Below are 16024 nucleotides of genomic sequence, written 5' to 3'. Positions count from 1 at the left end.
TTTATTTATTTATTTATTGGTACCAGGGATCGAACTCTGGTCCTTGCGCTTGCGCAGCAGGCAGCAAAACCACTCAGCTAAATCCCCGGCCCCACGTTGTCAATTTTAAAAACAGAAACATCTGAAACCGTGTTAGTGCCCACAGCGGCAGACTCAGAAAGCAGGGTTCCCCCCGGGCAGAGCCTGGCAGGGCTGCCGAGACCACCCCCCCACCACCATCAGCCGTTCAGCCCAAACCAGAAGCTCCTGACCGCCCAGCGAGAGGACAGGGAAGAGCACACTCCACATGACCCTGCTCTGGAAGAAAAAGCCAACCTGAAAGCTGCACCAGGGAAGTCAACACACACCCAAAACCAGACACGGTTGAGCGCTTGATGTGCGGTTCCCCTCCCTAAGCAAGACCAGTGCAGTTCAATTTTATCTGCAGTCACAGAAGGCACAGTGCTGACTTCCTGGGCTGGGGTGGGGACTTCCAAGACCCGAGGCCCAAGGAAGCTTCCAGGGTGACAGAAGCATTCTGCATCACCATCAGGGAGTTGTTCTGGGCTAGCGCATCATCAAACTCATCAACAGATACACTTAAAATGAGTTATTTTTGCTGTCTATAAATCATACCTTCATAAAATTAACTTTTAAAAAGAGCCAGAGGCCAGGCCTGAACACTCCTGTGATCTCAGCACTCCAGAGCCTGAGGCAGGAGGATCGTCACAAGTTCAAGGCCAGCATGGACTACATAGCAAGACTGTCTCAAAAAGAAAAAAACTAGCTAATTAAATAAAGAGCCGGAAATAAGAGCAGGGTCCCATGTATATGAGGTTCAGAAGCCAGAAGTCTAATCCACAATTCAGGAACAGGACTGGGGAGGCGCAGAGAGGGGTTCAATGGGAGGGGAAGCCTAGGACTTTCCAGGGTGATTGGAACTTCTGTTTCCGGCCCCAGGCCATGATCGCAGGCACACAGAGGTCGATTCATTGAGTTGTGAGTTTAAAATTTGTTCTCTCCAGCGGGGCGTGGTGGCACACACCTGTCATCCCAGCACGGAGGAGGCTGAGGGCGGAGGAACACCAGGAGTTGGAGGCCAGCCCGGGCTACAGAGTGAGTTCGAGGCCAGCCTGAGGGACATGACAAGACTTTGTCTCCAAAACAAGTTTATTTTGTTCTCTCTCCATTTTACAAAGGGAGAGCTGCGATCAGTGTGTCGCCCTTTATTGGGGGTGTCTGTGTCCAAAGTCTGCCCTCATGGTGAGAAAATGATTAAACTGCGATGCAAAGTCGAGGCCGGGCTGTGCACACACTGAGCACGCCCCAGGCGACTGTGTCTGGGAGGGGCGACAGGCCCGGGGAGGCAGGGTGCGGGCCCAGCCCCGGCTGCACTCTCTCTGCCAGTCCACTACAATCACGCTTCTATTGTAATAAAAGGGAACTGAGACTTTAAAAGCATGCTTTACTATTTTGATTGCTAACATTTGGAAATAACCCAACCGCTAGAGGACAAAGGGTCCGCTTGAGACTGTGGGCGGCCACGTCGCGGGCGAAAGCGGAAGTGGCCGGCGCTGTGGCTGAAGAGCCCGGGCCGCCGGACGTAGCCGGGGCTGGGGGGGGCCGGCTTCTGGGGAAGTTTCGGTTTGGGTTTTCTTAGCGTTAAGCTTGTATCACCGGGAGTTCTTCCTGCAAACGGAAAATTCCGGCCCGGCCGCTGCCAGGCGCCGCCCCGGCCCGCCACTCCCCGCCAAGCTCGGGCTCCCGCCCGCGCAGGCGGCGGAGGGCAGGCAGAGAGCCGAGCGTTTGCGGAGGCCCTCGGCGAGTCGCTTTGCCTCTCCGGCTCCGCTCGGCCCTGCCCCTGCGGCGCGAGGACATCACCCGGGGCCGTCCTAACCTCGGGACCCGGCAGGGCGCGGGCTGGCTGGACCTCGGGCGGTGGCTCCGCATCCAGCATCCCCTCGGCTGCAGCCACCCCATTGGTCGGCGCGGCGCCGCAGGGCCGCCCCGCAGCCAATCGCGACGGGGGGGGCGGAGCCTGGCGGCGCGGCGCGCTGCGGCTCGGGCGGACGTTTGACAGATGCTGAGATGCAGGAGCCGCTGCTGGGCGCCGAGGGCCGGGACTACGACACCTTCCCCGAGGGGCCGCCGCCGCCGCGGGACCGGGCGCGGGCCGGGTGAGCTCGGGGGAGCGGGGTGCGGGCCTGGGCGGCCCCTTCCGAGGGGACCAGGCCCTCACGCCGCACGCGCCCGCCCACGCGGTGTCCCCGGGCCGGGCGCCCCCGGGCTCTGCGGGGAGGAATCGAGACCCGGGCCTCTTGTCCCCCTTCCCCTCCCCACCAGGGCCCTGCCGAGCAGAAAGGTGTTCCTGGCCACCTTCGCGGCCGTGCTGGGCAATTTCAGCTTCGGCTACGCCCTGGTCTACACGTCTCCCGTCATCCCCGCCCTGGAGCGCTCCTCCGACCCGGGTCTGCGTCTGACCAAAGCCCAGGCGTCCTGGTTCGGGGTAGGCACCGTGCCCTGGAAAGAGCGCGGCGGGGAGCGCGGCTCTGGGGACCCCTGGAAGCTCAACCTGGGGACCCCTCCAGGGCCCCGCCCGCCCCCCACTCCCCGCTGCTGGCCGGCAGGATGAGGCCGAATGATTTCGGCGGATAGAGGAGGCAGAAGCAATGGCCGGATGGATGGGGCGGGGCACCAGGTGGCAGTGGGAGGGGCGCTGCCCTGGGAAGGACGCCTGGGACCCCAAGAGTCCAAGTTTCTGCCCTTACGATCCCAATAACCTTGGACGTGGAATTACAGCTCGGTAGCTAAGGTAAAAACCCCTGGGTCCACTGAACCCCTAGAACGTGCCTTGCCTCCCAGGACCAGTCTGGGCGCGAGAGCTCTTGCCGCCTTCTTAGTCCAGCTGGAGAAACTGAGGCTCAGGCTAAGCAGTGTGCGCCAGACTCACCGCTAGCGAGTAGCAGAGCCAGAACCTTCAGGGAATCCAAGGCCTCAATCTCAAAGTCGCAAGCCCTTCGTGTCCCGGAATGCTCCTGTATATACTAAAATATCAGATGCTGAGCATCTGCTAGACAGAACCACTTCGAGTAAACCTCTGGAGCCAGCAGGGTCCCTGCCTCGTTGACCTCAGGGGCTTCGGGGAGCAGCTGAGGAGAAAGCTGTGATTGGAGGTGGGGTGCTCAGTCTGCCCCTTCCTCCGCAGTCCGTCTTCACTCTGGGCGCTGCAGCTGGGGGCCTCAGTGCCATGCTCCTCAACGACCTGCTGGGCCGAAAGCTCAGCATCATGTTCTCGGCAGTGCCCTCTGCCATCGGCTACGCGCTCATGGCTGGCGCCCACGGCCTCTGGATGCTGCTGCTGGGGAGGATGCTGACAGGCTTCGCCGGGGGCCTCACAGCTGCCTGCATCCCTGTAAGAAGGGGGCTCCCACGCGGCCTTGATATTGATGCCAAGCCACTATTGGGTGAAGACCTCCTGGCCCAGTGCAGCTGTGCCCTGCAGCTGCCCAGGGCGTCTCCAGCCCCGCCCCCCAGAGCAGCTGATCTTGGGGAAATCCTCCCCGTGTCTCTAGCTGTCCCTGCCCTGGTCTCTGCAAACTTCCTACCCAGTTTCTTGGCAACAGAAGCGTTGCTCAATCGGAGAAAACCCACACTGAGCAATAGGGAGGAAGAGGAAGTCCCCTTCCTGACCCCTCTTGGTCCTTCTCACACACACCAGTCAGCTGGTCCTGTGAGCCCAGAGGGCCGACAAAGGTCGGGGGAGAAACAGACGCACCTGCTCAGCCCCCTTGTCTGTTTGCCCCTGAGCCTCGTAAATTCCCAGCCTCACCGCCCCATTTTAGACCTCAGTGCTTCTGTCCACTTTACAGTTAGGGATCTGAGGCCAGAGAGCACACAGTGAGCCACAGTCAGAACGAGGCCCCACTAGAAGCCCCCACCAGAAGCCCCACTCCCCACGGCTCCAAGGGGTGGCCTCTCCCAGCCTGCCAGGCCCAGGACCTGCATTCTCCCCACAGCAGTGTGTGTGTCTTGCAGGTGTACGTGTCTGAGATCGCTCCCCCTGGCGTTCGGGGGGCCCTGGGGGCCACGCCGCAGCTCATGGCTGTGTTTGGATCCTTGTCCCTCTATGTTCTGGGCAAGTACCCCCATGTGGCCGTGGGCAGGCTCAGGGTGCCAGGGAGCCAGGTGGGTGAAAAGGGAATGAAAATGCCCACCGGGGGGCCAGGAGGCAGCAGACAGCTCACCAGTCCCCCAGGCCACCACCAGCACTGGGGCTCGCGTCCCTCCAGCCAGTCTCCTGCCCCTCTCTGGTCACCAGGCCCACTCCCTAGCTGGACAGTGAGGGCAAGGTCTCCCAGGCCAGCAGTTTCAGACAGCCTTCCAGTAGCAGAAGGCCCATGGAGTCTGTAGGGTGGGCCCAGGCCTTGCCCACCCTTCCCCCACATGCCAAGGGCCAGGCAATCTCTGCAGCCCTCCCTGCCTGCACACAGAGGCCCCGCAGGAGGTGGCCTTGGGCTGCAACAGACCCTCACGCTCCTCCCCTGCAGGCCTCCTGCTGCCCTGGCGCTGGCTGGCCGTGGCCGGGGAGGGGCCTGTGTTCATCATGGTCCTGCTGCTCAGCTTCATGCCCAACTCCCCACGCTTCCTGCTCTCCCGGGGCCGGGAGGAGGAGGCTCTGCGGGCGTTGACCTGGCTGCGCCATGCCACCGACACCCAGGACGTGCGCTGGGAGTTCCAGCAGATCCAGGACAATGTCCAGCGACAGGTTCGGCTGGGCTGGGCCTGCCTCTCAGAGCCTGGGTGCCCAGCAGGGTTATCTCCACCGGCCATCCCAGGGCAGGGGGTGGGGGAGGCCAGCAGAGCCCCCTCAGCGGCGGCCTTGTGTTGCAGAGCAGCCACATGTCGTGGGCTGAGGTCCGGGACCCCTACATGTACCGGCCCATCCTCATCGCCCTGCTGATGCGCTTCCTGCAGCAGCTGACGGGCATCACGCCCATCTTGGTCTACCTGCAGCCCATCTTCGACAGCACGGCTGTGCTGCTGGTGAGAGCCCACGGGGGCCTTGGTTCATGAGTTGACGCCGGGCCATGGTGCCCACCTGGGCCAGAGTCAGGCACTCAGACCCCAGCAGGGATGCGGAAGCTCCTGGGGTCACACCTGTCTCCCAGCCGTGCACCTGTCTCTAAAATAAACTGAACAGGATGACAAACCAAACCAGTTTAATAGAAATGTGGACCCCTTGGGACCAGAGCCCCAGGCTTAGAGCCCTGGGGGCTGCACCCACGTGAAGGGACATTGCCCCCCAGAACCCTAGCCCCCTCTGCTGCGAATGGAGACGGCACAGGCCTGCCTCATCCTGAGGCCATGGGAGCGGAGACAGGAAGATGGGGACAGCACAGCTGCCCAGGCCACTGTCGCACAGTTCTGTGCCCGTGGGGCTCAGGGTGGCAGGGAAGTGCTGGGCACACGGCTCCTCCAGGAAGCTGCAACTGTGGCTTCAGATCAGAGCCCTCCACAACGCCTTGAGGGACAGGGTAGTCGTAGAGGCGGGGACAGGAGCTGCAGGCTGGGTCTGTCAGCCACAGCAGCCCCTCCCTGCAGCCCCCCAAGGATGACGCAGCCATCGTGGGGGCTGTGAGGCTCCTGTCCGTGCTGATCGCCGCCCTCACCATGGACCTGGCCGGCCGCAAGTTTCTGCTGTTCGTGTCAGGTGAGCAGCCTGCCTCTGACTCGTGTGCCCGCTTGACAGCAGCCACCACAAGGGCCTGAGCAAAGTGCAGTCACCTGGGGCCACTGCCAGCCCTGGCATGGGCCAGCTGCTCCAGAAAGGTAGAGCTCGGGAGTGACAGAGCTGGCTGTGGTACCTCAGGGTAATGGGGGCCCCACGGCTGGCTGGAGGCTGAGCCTGGGCCCAGAGTGGATCCCCTGCCCCATCATGAGCCAGCCAGGCCCCAGGGACTTGCAAGCAACTTGAGCTCAGAGGGTCCTAACCCCAGGGGCCGCTATGTCTCCACAGCAACGATCATGTTCGCTGCCAACCTGACCCTGGGCCTGTATGTCCACTTCAGCCCCAAGCCCCTGGCCCCCAATGGCACTGTGGGCCTGGAGAACATGCCCTGGGGGGCCACGGAGCAGCCCCCGGCCACACCCACCAGCTACCTCACCCTGGTGCCTCTGCTGGCCACAATGTTCTTCATCATGGGTAGGTGGCCAGGCCAGGACTGTCCTGGTCTGTCTTCGGGGAGGGCTGGGCCCTCTCGGCATAGTGAGTCAGACAAAGTGTTTGTGTGCCCCACACTCCACAGGCTACGCCGTGGGCTGGGGGCCCATCACCTGGCTCCTCATGTCAGAGATCCTGCCCCTGCGCGCCCGAGGGGTGGCCTCGGGGCTCTGCGTGCTGGTCAGCTGGCTCACGGCCTTCGTCCTCACCAAGTCCTTCCTGCTCGTGGTGGTGAGTGCTTGGCCTGGGGACCTCAAGGGCCCATCCTGCGGCAGGGCGCCAGGGTCCTTCTCCAATAAGTGATATCACCCCCACGGTGGCCCGGGGACCAGCATGTGTCCCTTACACAGGCTAAGAGTGAAGACCCCTTGGTCGTAAGAAGCAGAAATGAGCTTGGGAGCAGGCTGAGAGGTCAGGCCACCTCCCAGGCCAGGACACAGCCAGAGCACTGCCAGGCCTGAGCCCCATCACCTGTGCTGGCTCCTGCCTCCAGCACAGCCCAAGCCTCCCACCCCCACGAGGGCCCGCCTGGGACAGCATCACTGGGGCTGCACACGGGGCAACTGGGCACCCTGAGGAGTGTGCTGGGCCAGGTGCAGCCTCCACGTGGTCAGGGACACGGAGAGCCACCCTGCGGGAAGTGGAGAGGCCAGCCAGAAGCAGTGGGCCACAGGGCGGCCTCGCAGGCTGGCCAAGCTTCTCTGGGTGACCTGCCCCCCACTCTCCCCCGCAGAACGCCTTTGGCCTGCAGGTGCCTTTCTTCTTCTTCACGGCCATCTGTCTGGTGAGCCTGGTGTTCACGGGCTGCTGTGTACCAGAGACCAAGGGCCGCTCGCTGGAGCAGATTGAGTCCTTCTTTCGCACGGGGAGGAGGTCCTTCCTGCGCTAGGTCGAGACCGCCTGGGACCTGTACACACTGCCCCTGAGACCAGGAGGTGGCAGCAGACCCGCTGCCCATGGTGCTGCCTACACACAGACCTGCCAGGGAGGCGGCAGCACGGGCCAAGGAGGGCACACAGTGCCCAGGGACAAGGCCCTGCTGGGTGACCTCAGGCCTGGCTCCTTGCTCACGCACAGGGACCCACCACACAGAGGACTATGTCAAGGACAGAGAACAGGGCTAGAGGTGGCAAAATGGCCCACACAAGGACACGGTCCCTTCACCCTGTCTGGAGCACCTGGCCACCATCAGGCCTCTTGGACACTGCCGGGAACACTACAGACTTCAGAGGCCAGGGCGCAGCACCCAGTGTGGCCACTCGCCCCAGCCCAACCTAAGAGGACAGGGCCTCCCGTCCGCAAACTGTTCACAGTATTTATGAAAATAAAGGAACGGGCCTGCAGCCCTAGACAGGAAGGAGTGGGTCTCTCTAGGCAGCCCCCAGCCGAGCAGCCAGCTGAGGTCAGCAGGCCCTGCTGCCCACAGGCCTCTGTGGCCCCTCTGGACTACGCCCGAGAAGGGGGTGGGCCCTGCACAGCCCTGCCATGACTTCCGGCGAGTCATTTCTGTGTGTGCAGGCGCAGGCCTGGCCACCGGGCTCTGCTCAGCAGTGTGGGCCGGGGCACCCCTGGCACTCTCGGAACACAGAAGGTAGCAGGCAGAGTGCACAAACTACAGCCTTGGTTTACTGCTCAAAACACAACAGCTGGAAAGGGGGGCACAAGAAGTCAGCGCCCAGATACAGCCCTGCCAGAGGCAGCATAATAAGCCAGTTGGGGCAAGTGATCACCCCCTCTGCATCCCACACTGTGGCCTGTTCAGCACCCACCAAGTCTCCCCTTGGGGTGGGATGTCAGCCCTTCCCCGTCCTGCTGCAGCCAGTGAGGTGTGGACAGAAGTGACCCGAGTCCCATACCTGGACAAAGGCTGAGGGCCAGTAGGCCCCTTGCTTCTCCTGGGAGCAAGACGAGATCACATACACACACACACACAGACCCTATGAGCCCAGAGGAGCCTGAAGGTATGTGTACTCCACCAAGCTAGGCACAGTGACAGCTTGACCCCCTGGGCTCAGCCTGGCAGCTGGAGGGCTGTGCTGACCAGAGCTCACTGCTGGGAGGCAGTGTGGGCACAGCCCAGAGGGGCCCACTCCCAACCAGAGTGCCTGCTGCTCTGGCCCCAAATGCTGATGGGCCTCAGTGTCCCTCCAGGAAACACGTGGGCACAACCTGGTCCCTAGCTCGGGAAGCTTGAAGCAGGCCCTGCTGGGGGTTTTGCAGGAATAGGGCCAGCCCCACAACAGCATATCACAGCAACCCACAGGCATGTGCCCAACAGCCAAGGATGGGTCTAATCAGTATCTGAGGCCGAAGTCACGGGGCAGGAGGCAGGAGGGAGGTGGCCAAGTTGCAGGAAGTACAGAGGGTGTGACAAGGCACAGCCAGAAGGGGCTGCTTCTGGGCACAATCTGGCTCTGGGGCCTGGCACGGGACAGCCCTGTAGGGAGTGGCTCTCCACAACAGGATGCTGCTCAGGCAGGCAAACCTGCGGCGGGCCACCTCGGCCCTGGTGGAGGGGAGTGGCTGTCGTCAACACAGGGCAGGACCTCGGGGGGTGGGGGGATAACCTCACTTCCTTAGCACCCACCAAGGTGGGGCAGGGCAGGACCTGGGAGCTGGGCCTGCAGGAGGTGGGCCAGCTGGGTGTCCAAGGTGCCAGGGAACTGGCGCGGGAATGCTTCCACCCGGCCACTAGGCCACACAGGCCTGCTGACCTGGGCAGGGCTCCACTGTGGGCTCCTGGAGGACCAGCCAGGTCCCCAGCAGTGATGGCTCAGGACACTGCCTCACCCACACCCTGCCCTGTGGACAGGCAAACAGAAGGACTGGAAACCCCACCTGCCGGGGAGCCGGGGTGCTCCCTCTACTCGATGCTCAGGCCCAAAGGACTAGGGTGGGAGCCCCTCGAGCAGGCCCCATGTGTCCCATGGAAGCTGCACCCAGACCATGGAATCTGCAGCCCCGTAGTGGCCTGTTCGCCGAGCCAGACCAGCAGCGCTGGGCCAGGTGGCCATCTGTGCAGTGCTGCAACCCTCAGCGCCAGCAGGGTCAGGAGCGGGCTCAGCTGCTCGGCAGAAAGGGGCGTGGCCTTACCAAGGACACGTGTGGGCCCTCCTCTGGCAAGCCCTGCCTCAGCCTCCTCCAGACAAGCTCCCCCAGAGCCAGGAGACAGGCAGGGAGGGAGGGAGGGAGGGAGGGCTGGCACAACCCACGTCACAGCTCCCCTTCCACAGTCTCCACCAACTTCTCCTCATCCACCTGCTGCTTCTGCTGCTGGATCCGGGCGTAGGAGATGGCATCACCTCTGGGGAGAGAATAAAGAAGCCCGAAAATGATGGGTGTCCCACAGGGCACAGCCCAGGTGCCCCCCAATTCCTGTGCTGCTACCCAGGCAGGCACTGCTGCAGAGCCCACTGAAAAGGCTGGGCCACCTCTGACAGTGGCACAGGTGCCAGGACGCCAGGCCCAGAAGACTCCATCCCTAGGCCAGGCTCTTCAGGAACAGGGTGACCGGCTGAAATGCCCAGGGCACATCCTGGCTGGGCCAGGCAAGGTGGGGTCACTCAGAGCATCCCCTGAGTTCTCCCACCTCCATCCCTAGAATACTGGGCAGTCACAGCAATGCCTGGACGTCCATGTCCATGCAGGGACCACTTCCCCACCAAGCCCGGGAGACCCACAACCCCCCGCCCTTGTAGGGGCTGCAGACACACTTTTTGCCCAAAGCAGAGAGTCCATACAGCACCCCGGTGGCAAAGGCGACAGCATTGCCCAGCAGCGTGGTCAGGGTCAGGCTCATGATGATGGGGACGACGGCCATCCTGGGGGACAGACAGAGGTCAAGGGCACACTCCCGCCCCACAATGCCCTGGGCTTCCCGTTTCACCCGCTCCCCCCCAGACAACTGAGGGGCAGGAAGAAGCCCTAGAGGTCAACCAGACAAGTTCACAGCTGGCTTCAGAAGGTCCTTGAATTGATCCGAAACTTGGCCCCTGAACTTGATCCGAAAGCTTGTAAGAGTTTTGACAGGCCTGTGAAAATGAGTTAAACGGTAACAAGCTGGTCCAGGCACCCACTGCTCATGAAAACAGAGGCCGTGCCCAGCGAATCTGGAGTCTACTCTGGCCCCAGAGCCCTCAGCTTCTCCAAGAGAAGTGGGTGACACCTCAGAGAGGTAGTGAATCTGGCCAAGGACGGTGTGTCAGCCACTTAACACGACCCTGGGCCATCATAAGCACCAGATAAATGCTCTTTGCTAGTACAGGAAAGCCAGCCGCCGCTCAGCAACCCCGACCCGACTGCAACGCGGGGAACTCAGGCGCACGGCTGCAGGGGCGCCACCTGGTGGTGGGGTCCACTTGGCTTTAAAAGCCGTGCAGCCCATTCTTGATCCTGGCACCTGCCAACCTGAAGGGGGCGCTGTCCCGCAGCTTCCCAGCCACGCTCCATCTGCATTCCCGTCTGTCTTGGGGGACCCGTGTTCAGGAGATCCTCAGGTACCAAAAACACTTCAAGTCCCACTCAGTGGAAACTGTACTCTGAATTTTGAGTCCTGATCTTTCCCTGGCCTAGTGACATGCCCAGTGTCACGTCAAGACACCCGATGAGGAGACACCAAGGGCTCTCAAGGCATTTGGGGCCGGCCAGGCTGGGCGGTGGTGTTTGGGAGGGGAGTTGTATTCAATTTACAGTATTTTCAACAATGAGTTCATCGGGTTGTAACCCCATCAGAAGTGGAGGAGCATCGTTAATAGAGAAACAATAAAAACCACGAGGGAAAGGGAGGCTCACAGCAGGAAGAAACTGTTGAAACAAAATGAAAGGCAAACCATAGGCTGGAGAAGTATTTGCAGGAAATATAACAAAGGAGAATGAAATCTTTAATACAGAAAACATCTATGACCTGCTAAGCAAACCCTGGGACTCTAATAAATTGAAAAAGTAAAGCAGAAAACATTCAAGTATGAAGATGCAATTAGAACACATGGGAAATACTTTATCCCTTATGTAACAAATACAAATGTAAAAATGGCACCCAGCACAGGGGACCGGGGTCAGGAGAACACACAGAAGGCCTCTTTGGAAAGCATCTGAACATATGCATTAAAATCTTTTTCATGATCATTGTCTTTGACCTGCTAATTCCATACCTGGAAGTACATCTTAAGGAAATCATCATAAACATGTACGTGTTAGCAGGGAAATGTTGGTCACAGTTCATTAATATCAGTTAACAAATTTAAAAAAGAATGAACAAATATTTCTATCATTACAAATAATGTCATAAAGTCTTCGGGGGTGACATAAAAATGTTTATATTGTTACATTAAGTGAAAAAAGCAGGTACAAACAAAGTTATTGATAATGGTTATAACTGTTAAAAACAAGCTTAAGAAATGCCTGAATTTGGACGGGAAGGGACACACCAGAAGGGCGCGAGGCTCTGAGTAACACTTTTCTATTTTACAAACCCATCTAGCGATTTTTGAAAATACATACCTAAAACCCCAAAGGTACGATGAGGCCCACCAGTGGGTACCCTGGATCTGAGATTCTCAGAGATTTAGACACCGCAGAAACTGCTGGTCTCCGGCAGCCCCGAGTGTGTCTGAATCTATGCTTTTTTTTCACCCCTGGTACTGGGGACTGAACCCAGGGCTTTCACGCTGAGCTACATCCCCAGCCCTTGTATTTTTTATTTCAGGGCAGGGTCCTGCTACATTGCTACATTTCCCAGGCTGGGCTCAACTTGCAATCCTCCTCCTTCAGCCTCCCAGAGTGCTAGGATTACAGGCAGGCTCTACCACCCCCGGCATGAATCTATCTTAAAGACAGCTGGGTAACAATAATAAATATTGCTGCTCAGGCAGCCTCCCGGGCACAGGCCCTGCCCAGGGAGAGTATTACATCTGTCTTGGAAGTAGTTCAGGGCCCTGACTCCGAGGTGAAGTGCCACACACTGACCTCGTCACAAACAGGAAAATGAAAGCAGAGTATTTAGAGAGCAGCGATGTCCTGTTCCTGACTCCTTCATGTCGAGACACCTAGGCAAGCCCCTGGGAGCGCCCCACACAGATGAGTCTGCTCCACACCTCCCAGTCAAGGGCCCATTCCTTCCAGTCCCTGCACACCATCCTTTCATCTCATGGGCACTGCGGCTGCAGGCTGAAGCCCTGGCCCCTCCTGGGCCACACTCTGCAGCACTGTCGCCCTCTCTCTGGCCCTCTGCTCCCTGCCCGCAGCCCCTCACCCGCAGTAGAAGACAGCCTTCTGCCATGAGCGCAGCTGGTCCACCCTCTCGGCCACTGCGTTTGCAAACTCCACGAACTGGCAGCAGAAGGGCACCTCACACAGCAACAGGATAAAGGCGTTCATGCTGCGGAGACGGGAGGGAGAGAGGCATGGCAGGGCCAGGGCAGCCCCGGTGCCACAGGAATGCCACCCTCCACCCTGGTCATGCCGGGCACCCGTGCGTGCCCTCAGAGCCTCTGGTGGGCACCCCAGCCCCGCCCCCTGCACCTGCACCCCTGGAGGGAAGCGCCGGGACATCGGTCCCTCTACCCTTCTGTCTGACGTGGAGGGGCAGGCCCCCTTGCTATGGCGACAGCCTCCAGGAGCACCTGGCAGCTCTGCCAGCCGTTAGTGCTGTAGCCATGGCTGCCAATATTGCCACCACAGCGAAGGCCACACAGCAGGAGCACAGAGAATGGCCGGCCAGGCACCCACAGTCACTGATGGCTGACCGTGCCAGTGCCATGGCGACTGCTGGGCTGGGGACCCAATGGGACACATGGGAAGCCCACGTGGCAGAGAAAGGCACTCAGAAGTCCTTGTGTCCAGGCCCCTGTCACCTGAGTAGCCAAGCCACTGACAGGGCATCTGGCCGGTGTGATGGCCGGGAAACTCAGTTACCAAGCCGAGCCCTCGCCCCAGCCAGGCTGTCTGCGCCAGGCTGGGAAGAAAGTGTCACTGACACCTGTCCAACAGATGCAGCTCAGCATGCGCCTGTCCCCAGCACCGCCCACCCACCTCGAGGCCAGGCAGCCCTTCCTGGCGTGCACCCCAGCTCTCCCTGTGCCTCCCAAGGTGGGCCTTCCTCCAGGGCCCAGAGCTCAGGGGTTTTCTGGGGCCTTGACTGTGAACCCAGGTAAGGGGCTGGATGCCATTCCCTGGCCCTGACCCCTCGCCAGGGACCTGGACATGGTGGGTATAGGAAGGAGACCCGTGCTCTAGCCAGAAAACCACAGCCTCAGACCCCACCAGGGCAAGGCAGCCACGGCTACTCACATCATCCACACACCAGCCGCAATGTTCAGGGGGTGGATGGTTATGCAGCTGAAGAGGCCGGAGACAGCACAGGCTGGAAAGTGGAGACGCAGCAGGCATGAGCAGGCTTCCGTCATCTGACATGGCATCAAGCGGCCACTCAGAGAGGGGAAGGGCCAGCCCCCAGCCCCAGCAAGGAGGCAGGAGGGCCACCTTCGGGCCTCAGAGTGGTCACCCTCTGGCCCCAGCTGTATCCACACTCACCCCACAGGGTGGCAAGGATTGCAGGCCAGGCCAGTGCTCTGCCCAGCCTGATCCCTCAGTAAGGGCCAGCTGTCACTACACCCTGGGCTGGCCACAGGAAGCCTCTGCCTCAGAGTGTGGAGTAGATCTGGGTTGAGACAAAACGTTTCTCTTGTGGAGACAGGGACCAGGTAAAAGCCAGGTGATAGCTCCCTTCCTCCTTCCAGCCAGTTCTCTTATATTCGGGTGTAGCACACCCACCCACTGCTGGAACACCAAGGGGCCCGGACAGGCACCAGATCAAAGTTTCTTCATGCTCCAAAGGTGGAGCCAGGCGGTCTTCCCTCCTTGTACCCACCGGCTGCCCACCCACAGCTGCCCACAGGTTTCACCAGGAACTCGGGAGCTGTCGCCAGGGTGGGCAGGGCACTGGCCTTCGGAGGCAGCAATTAGCACCAGGTCATTAAACTTGTAGCAGCTCCCCTGCACCTGACTCCACTAGGGCCTGGAATCCTGCCGTTTTCCATCTTCCTGTGTAACTCTACGCGGGCAGCAGGCCATGGAGACCAGGTGAAGTGACCCAGCCGGAGAGAGGCTGTCCTCATGTGCCCACGGACTCTTATACTGCAGGGCTCCAGCTGGCGCAGGTCGTGGGCATCCTTAGTAACATTTGCCTCAGGCAGCAAGGCTCCCAGGGCCACAGGCTCGGGGACAGGAGCCTTCTGCCTGCACCTGTCTTGGCCCAGTCTCACCTCAGGACCTGCAGATGACCTGCACCTGGCTTGCAGCCCCGCCCCTATCCCACTGACCTCCCAGCCAGCCCTGGGAGGCCAGGTCTCAAGCCAGACCGGCAGGCTCCACCAGGAGTCCTTCAACTACAAAGGGCTGGAGGATGTCCCTTGGGGTCTCTAGTACTCTGTCCTCCCCATGAGGCACTGTTGCCAGGCCCCCTCACTACTGTGTCCAGATGCCCCAGGACGAGGGTAGATGCCTCCCCAGCTCCCGGGGCGGACCCTCATGGCAGGGGAGGGCAACCTAACTCAGAGAGGCCAGCTAGGCGCCCAGCCCTGTCTGAATCCCTGCATCAGCTCTAAAGCAGATGCATGTGTGCCTTCCTCAGGGTGTGGGCCTGGTCCTTGCATGACAACACCCACAGGGGGCAGGTGCCCTGACCTCAAGCCGCCCTGTGGCCCCAGCACAGCACCCGGGCTTTGAGAAGCACAGGACTGGACTGGAGTCAGCTGGGCCACCCATCAAGACCACGGGAGGGGACAGCCTCAGGCCCCAGTCAGAGCCTCCCCTCCACCGTCCACTGGAGTCGCCGGGATGCAGCTCAGGACATTCGAGAGGACTTGGCTTCGACCCCTAGGTGCTCCTGAGTCAAGAACCTGGCTCTGGACAGTGCCACGGGCCAGGGCGCAGCCTCCCAGCCGCTGAACCCGGCTCCTGCTGGGGACGGATCTGCCCGGGCGGCCCGCCCAGCCGGGTGAGCGCGGGTCCTGGCAACCTCCCTCCGTGGAGGCGTCAGGAAAGGGGAACGACTGCTCCGGGGACTGACAGCCCGGCCCCCGGGAACCGCCGCGCAGAGAGAAAGCCCAGCACGGGGCCGCCGTACCCGGGCCTCGAACCACCCGAGAGAAGGGGCGCTGGGTCCCACCCGGCCGGGAGCAGCGTCGCTCCTGCCCCCCCGCCCGCTGCAGGTCCCCGCCGGGTACTCACAGACGGCCCCCAGCACGCCCGACAGGCGGCACAGCCAGCGCCACCACCACGTCATGCCCTCCTCCTGTGCGGGCGGCGCAGGGCCCGCGGGCGCCCCCGGTCCGCCGGAGCCGCTCATGGTGCCCGGGCGCTGCCCCCGGCCCGCACAAAGAGCCGCGTCCACCCGCGCACTGCCTTGTGGGAGAGGAGATATTAGCATAGGGGGCGGGGCTCGCAGGCCTCGGGCCAAGGCTCCGGGAAGGCTCCGGGCTCATTAGCGTAGGGGCGGGGCCCTCAGGTCGGGCAGAGCAGCGCCTGAGGGGGCGGGGCTCCATCAGCACGAGGGGCGGGGCCTTCACGAGCAGTAGGGGTGGGAGGCTGGTAGATTAGTGTAAGGGGCGGGGCTAGAGGCCGCCTATTGGCAGGCCCGAGGGGGCTGGGCCTCATTAGCATAGGGGCAGGGCTAGTGTAAGGGCTACGCTTCGCTGAGAGCCAGCAGGTGTGTGGACAGGTGCCAGATGCGCAGGCCTCAGGGCCTAATCGGACTCCTGGACAGGAAGAGGACAACTAGAGGTGGCCAGGGGCCTGCTCAGGCCAGGATAAGCCAACTGCACCCAG

At 61.3% G+C, this 16024-nt stretch overlaps 2 protein-coding genes across 6 annotated transcripts; one reads left to right on the top strand and one right to left on the bottom strand.

Moving 5' to 3' along the window:
* The first annotated feature begins 2021 nt into the window (after positions 1–2021).
* On the top strand, positions 2022–7550 carry Slc2a6 (solute carrier family 2 member 6). Of its 4 annotated transcripts, none has more exons than XM_004848969.3 (10): positions 2023–2156; positions 2323–2485; positions 3185–3391; positions 4015–4114; positions 4527–4744; positions 4870–5022; positions 5581–5689; positions 5996–6181; positions 6285–6430; positions 6933–7550. In XM_004848969.3, exons 1-10 carry the CDS (start codon positions 2068–2070, stop codon positions 7086–7088), a joined length of 1527 nt encoding a protein of 508 aa, XP_004849026.1. In that variant the 5' UTR covers positions 2023–2067; the 3' UTR covers positions 7089–7550. The 4 variants fall into 4 exon arrangements, with proteins under 4 accessions (XP_087039069.1, XP_087039070.1, XP_004849026.1 ...); XM_087182946.1 differs by having other exon boundaries at positions 4015–4134; positions 4481–4744; XM_087182943.1 differs by having other exon boundaries at positions 2022–2156; positions 5996–6430.
* Cacfd1 (calcium channel flower domain containing 1) lies at positions 5182–15910 on the bottom strand. Of its 2 annotated transcripts, XM_004848962.4 has the most exons (6): positions 15428–15910; positions 13487–13559; positions 12450–12575; positions 10141–10230; positions 9913–10020; positions 5182–9503 (listed from the first exon to the last, which is right to left on the bottom strand). In XM_004848962.4, exons 1-6 carry the CDS (start codon positions 15624–15626, stop codon positions 9413–9415), a joined length of 687 nt encoding a protein of 228 aa, XP_004849019.2. In that variant the 5' UTR covers positions 15627–15910; the 3' UTR covers positions 5182–9412. The 2 variants fall into 2 exon arrangements, with proteins under 2 accessions (XP_004849019.2, XP_004849022.2); XM_004848965.4 differs by lacking the exon at positions 10141–10230 and having other exon boundaries at positions 15428–15706.
* Positions 15911–16024: the final 114 nt, after the last annotated feature.

The sequence above is a fragment of the Heterocephalus glaber genome, unplaced genomic scaffold (assembly GCF_053883595.1).
Source record: "Heterocephalus glaber isolate CG9 unplaced genomic scaffold, H.glaber_assembly_v1.0 deba00001479, whole genome shotgun sequence".
Taxonomy (NCBI): domain Eukaryota; kingdom Metazoa; phylum Chordata; class Mammalia; order Rodentia; family Bathyergidae; genus Heterocephalus; species Heterocephalus glaber.
The sequence above is the reverse complement of the archived record's forward strand: the minus strand, read 5'-3'. Positions and strand labels throughout refer to the sequence as shown.

Coding starts and splice junctions, on each gene's coding strand:
- Cacfd1 (XM_004848962.4), bottom strand. CDS start 15,626: ATGCTAATATCTCCTCTCCCACAAGGCAGTGCGCGGGTGGACGCGGCT. Junction 13,560..15,427: donor GGGCGTGCTGGGGGCCGTCT/GTGAGTACCCGG, acceptor TCCACTTTCCAG/CCTGTGCTGTCTCCGGCCTC. Junction 10,231..12,449: donor AAGGCTGTCTTCTACTGCGG/GTGAGGGGCTGC, acceptor TCATTTTCACAG/GCCTGTCAAAACTCTTACAA.
- Slc2a6 (XM_087182946.1), top strand. CDS start 2,068: ATGCAGGAGCCGCTGCTGGGCGCCGAGGGCCGGGACTACGACACCTTC. Junction 2,486..3,184: donor CCCAGGCGTCCTGGTTCGGG/GTAGGCACCGTG, acceptor CTTCCTCCGCAG/TCCGTCTTCACTCTGGGCGC. Junction 4,135..4,480: donor GCAAGTACCCCCATGTGGCC/GTGGGCAGGCTC, acceptor GAGGCCCCGCAG/GAGGTGGCCTTGGGCTGCAA.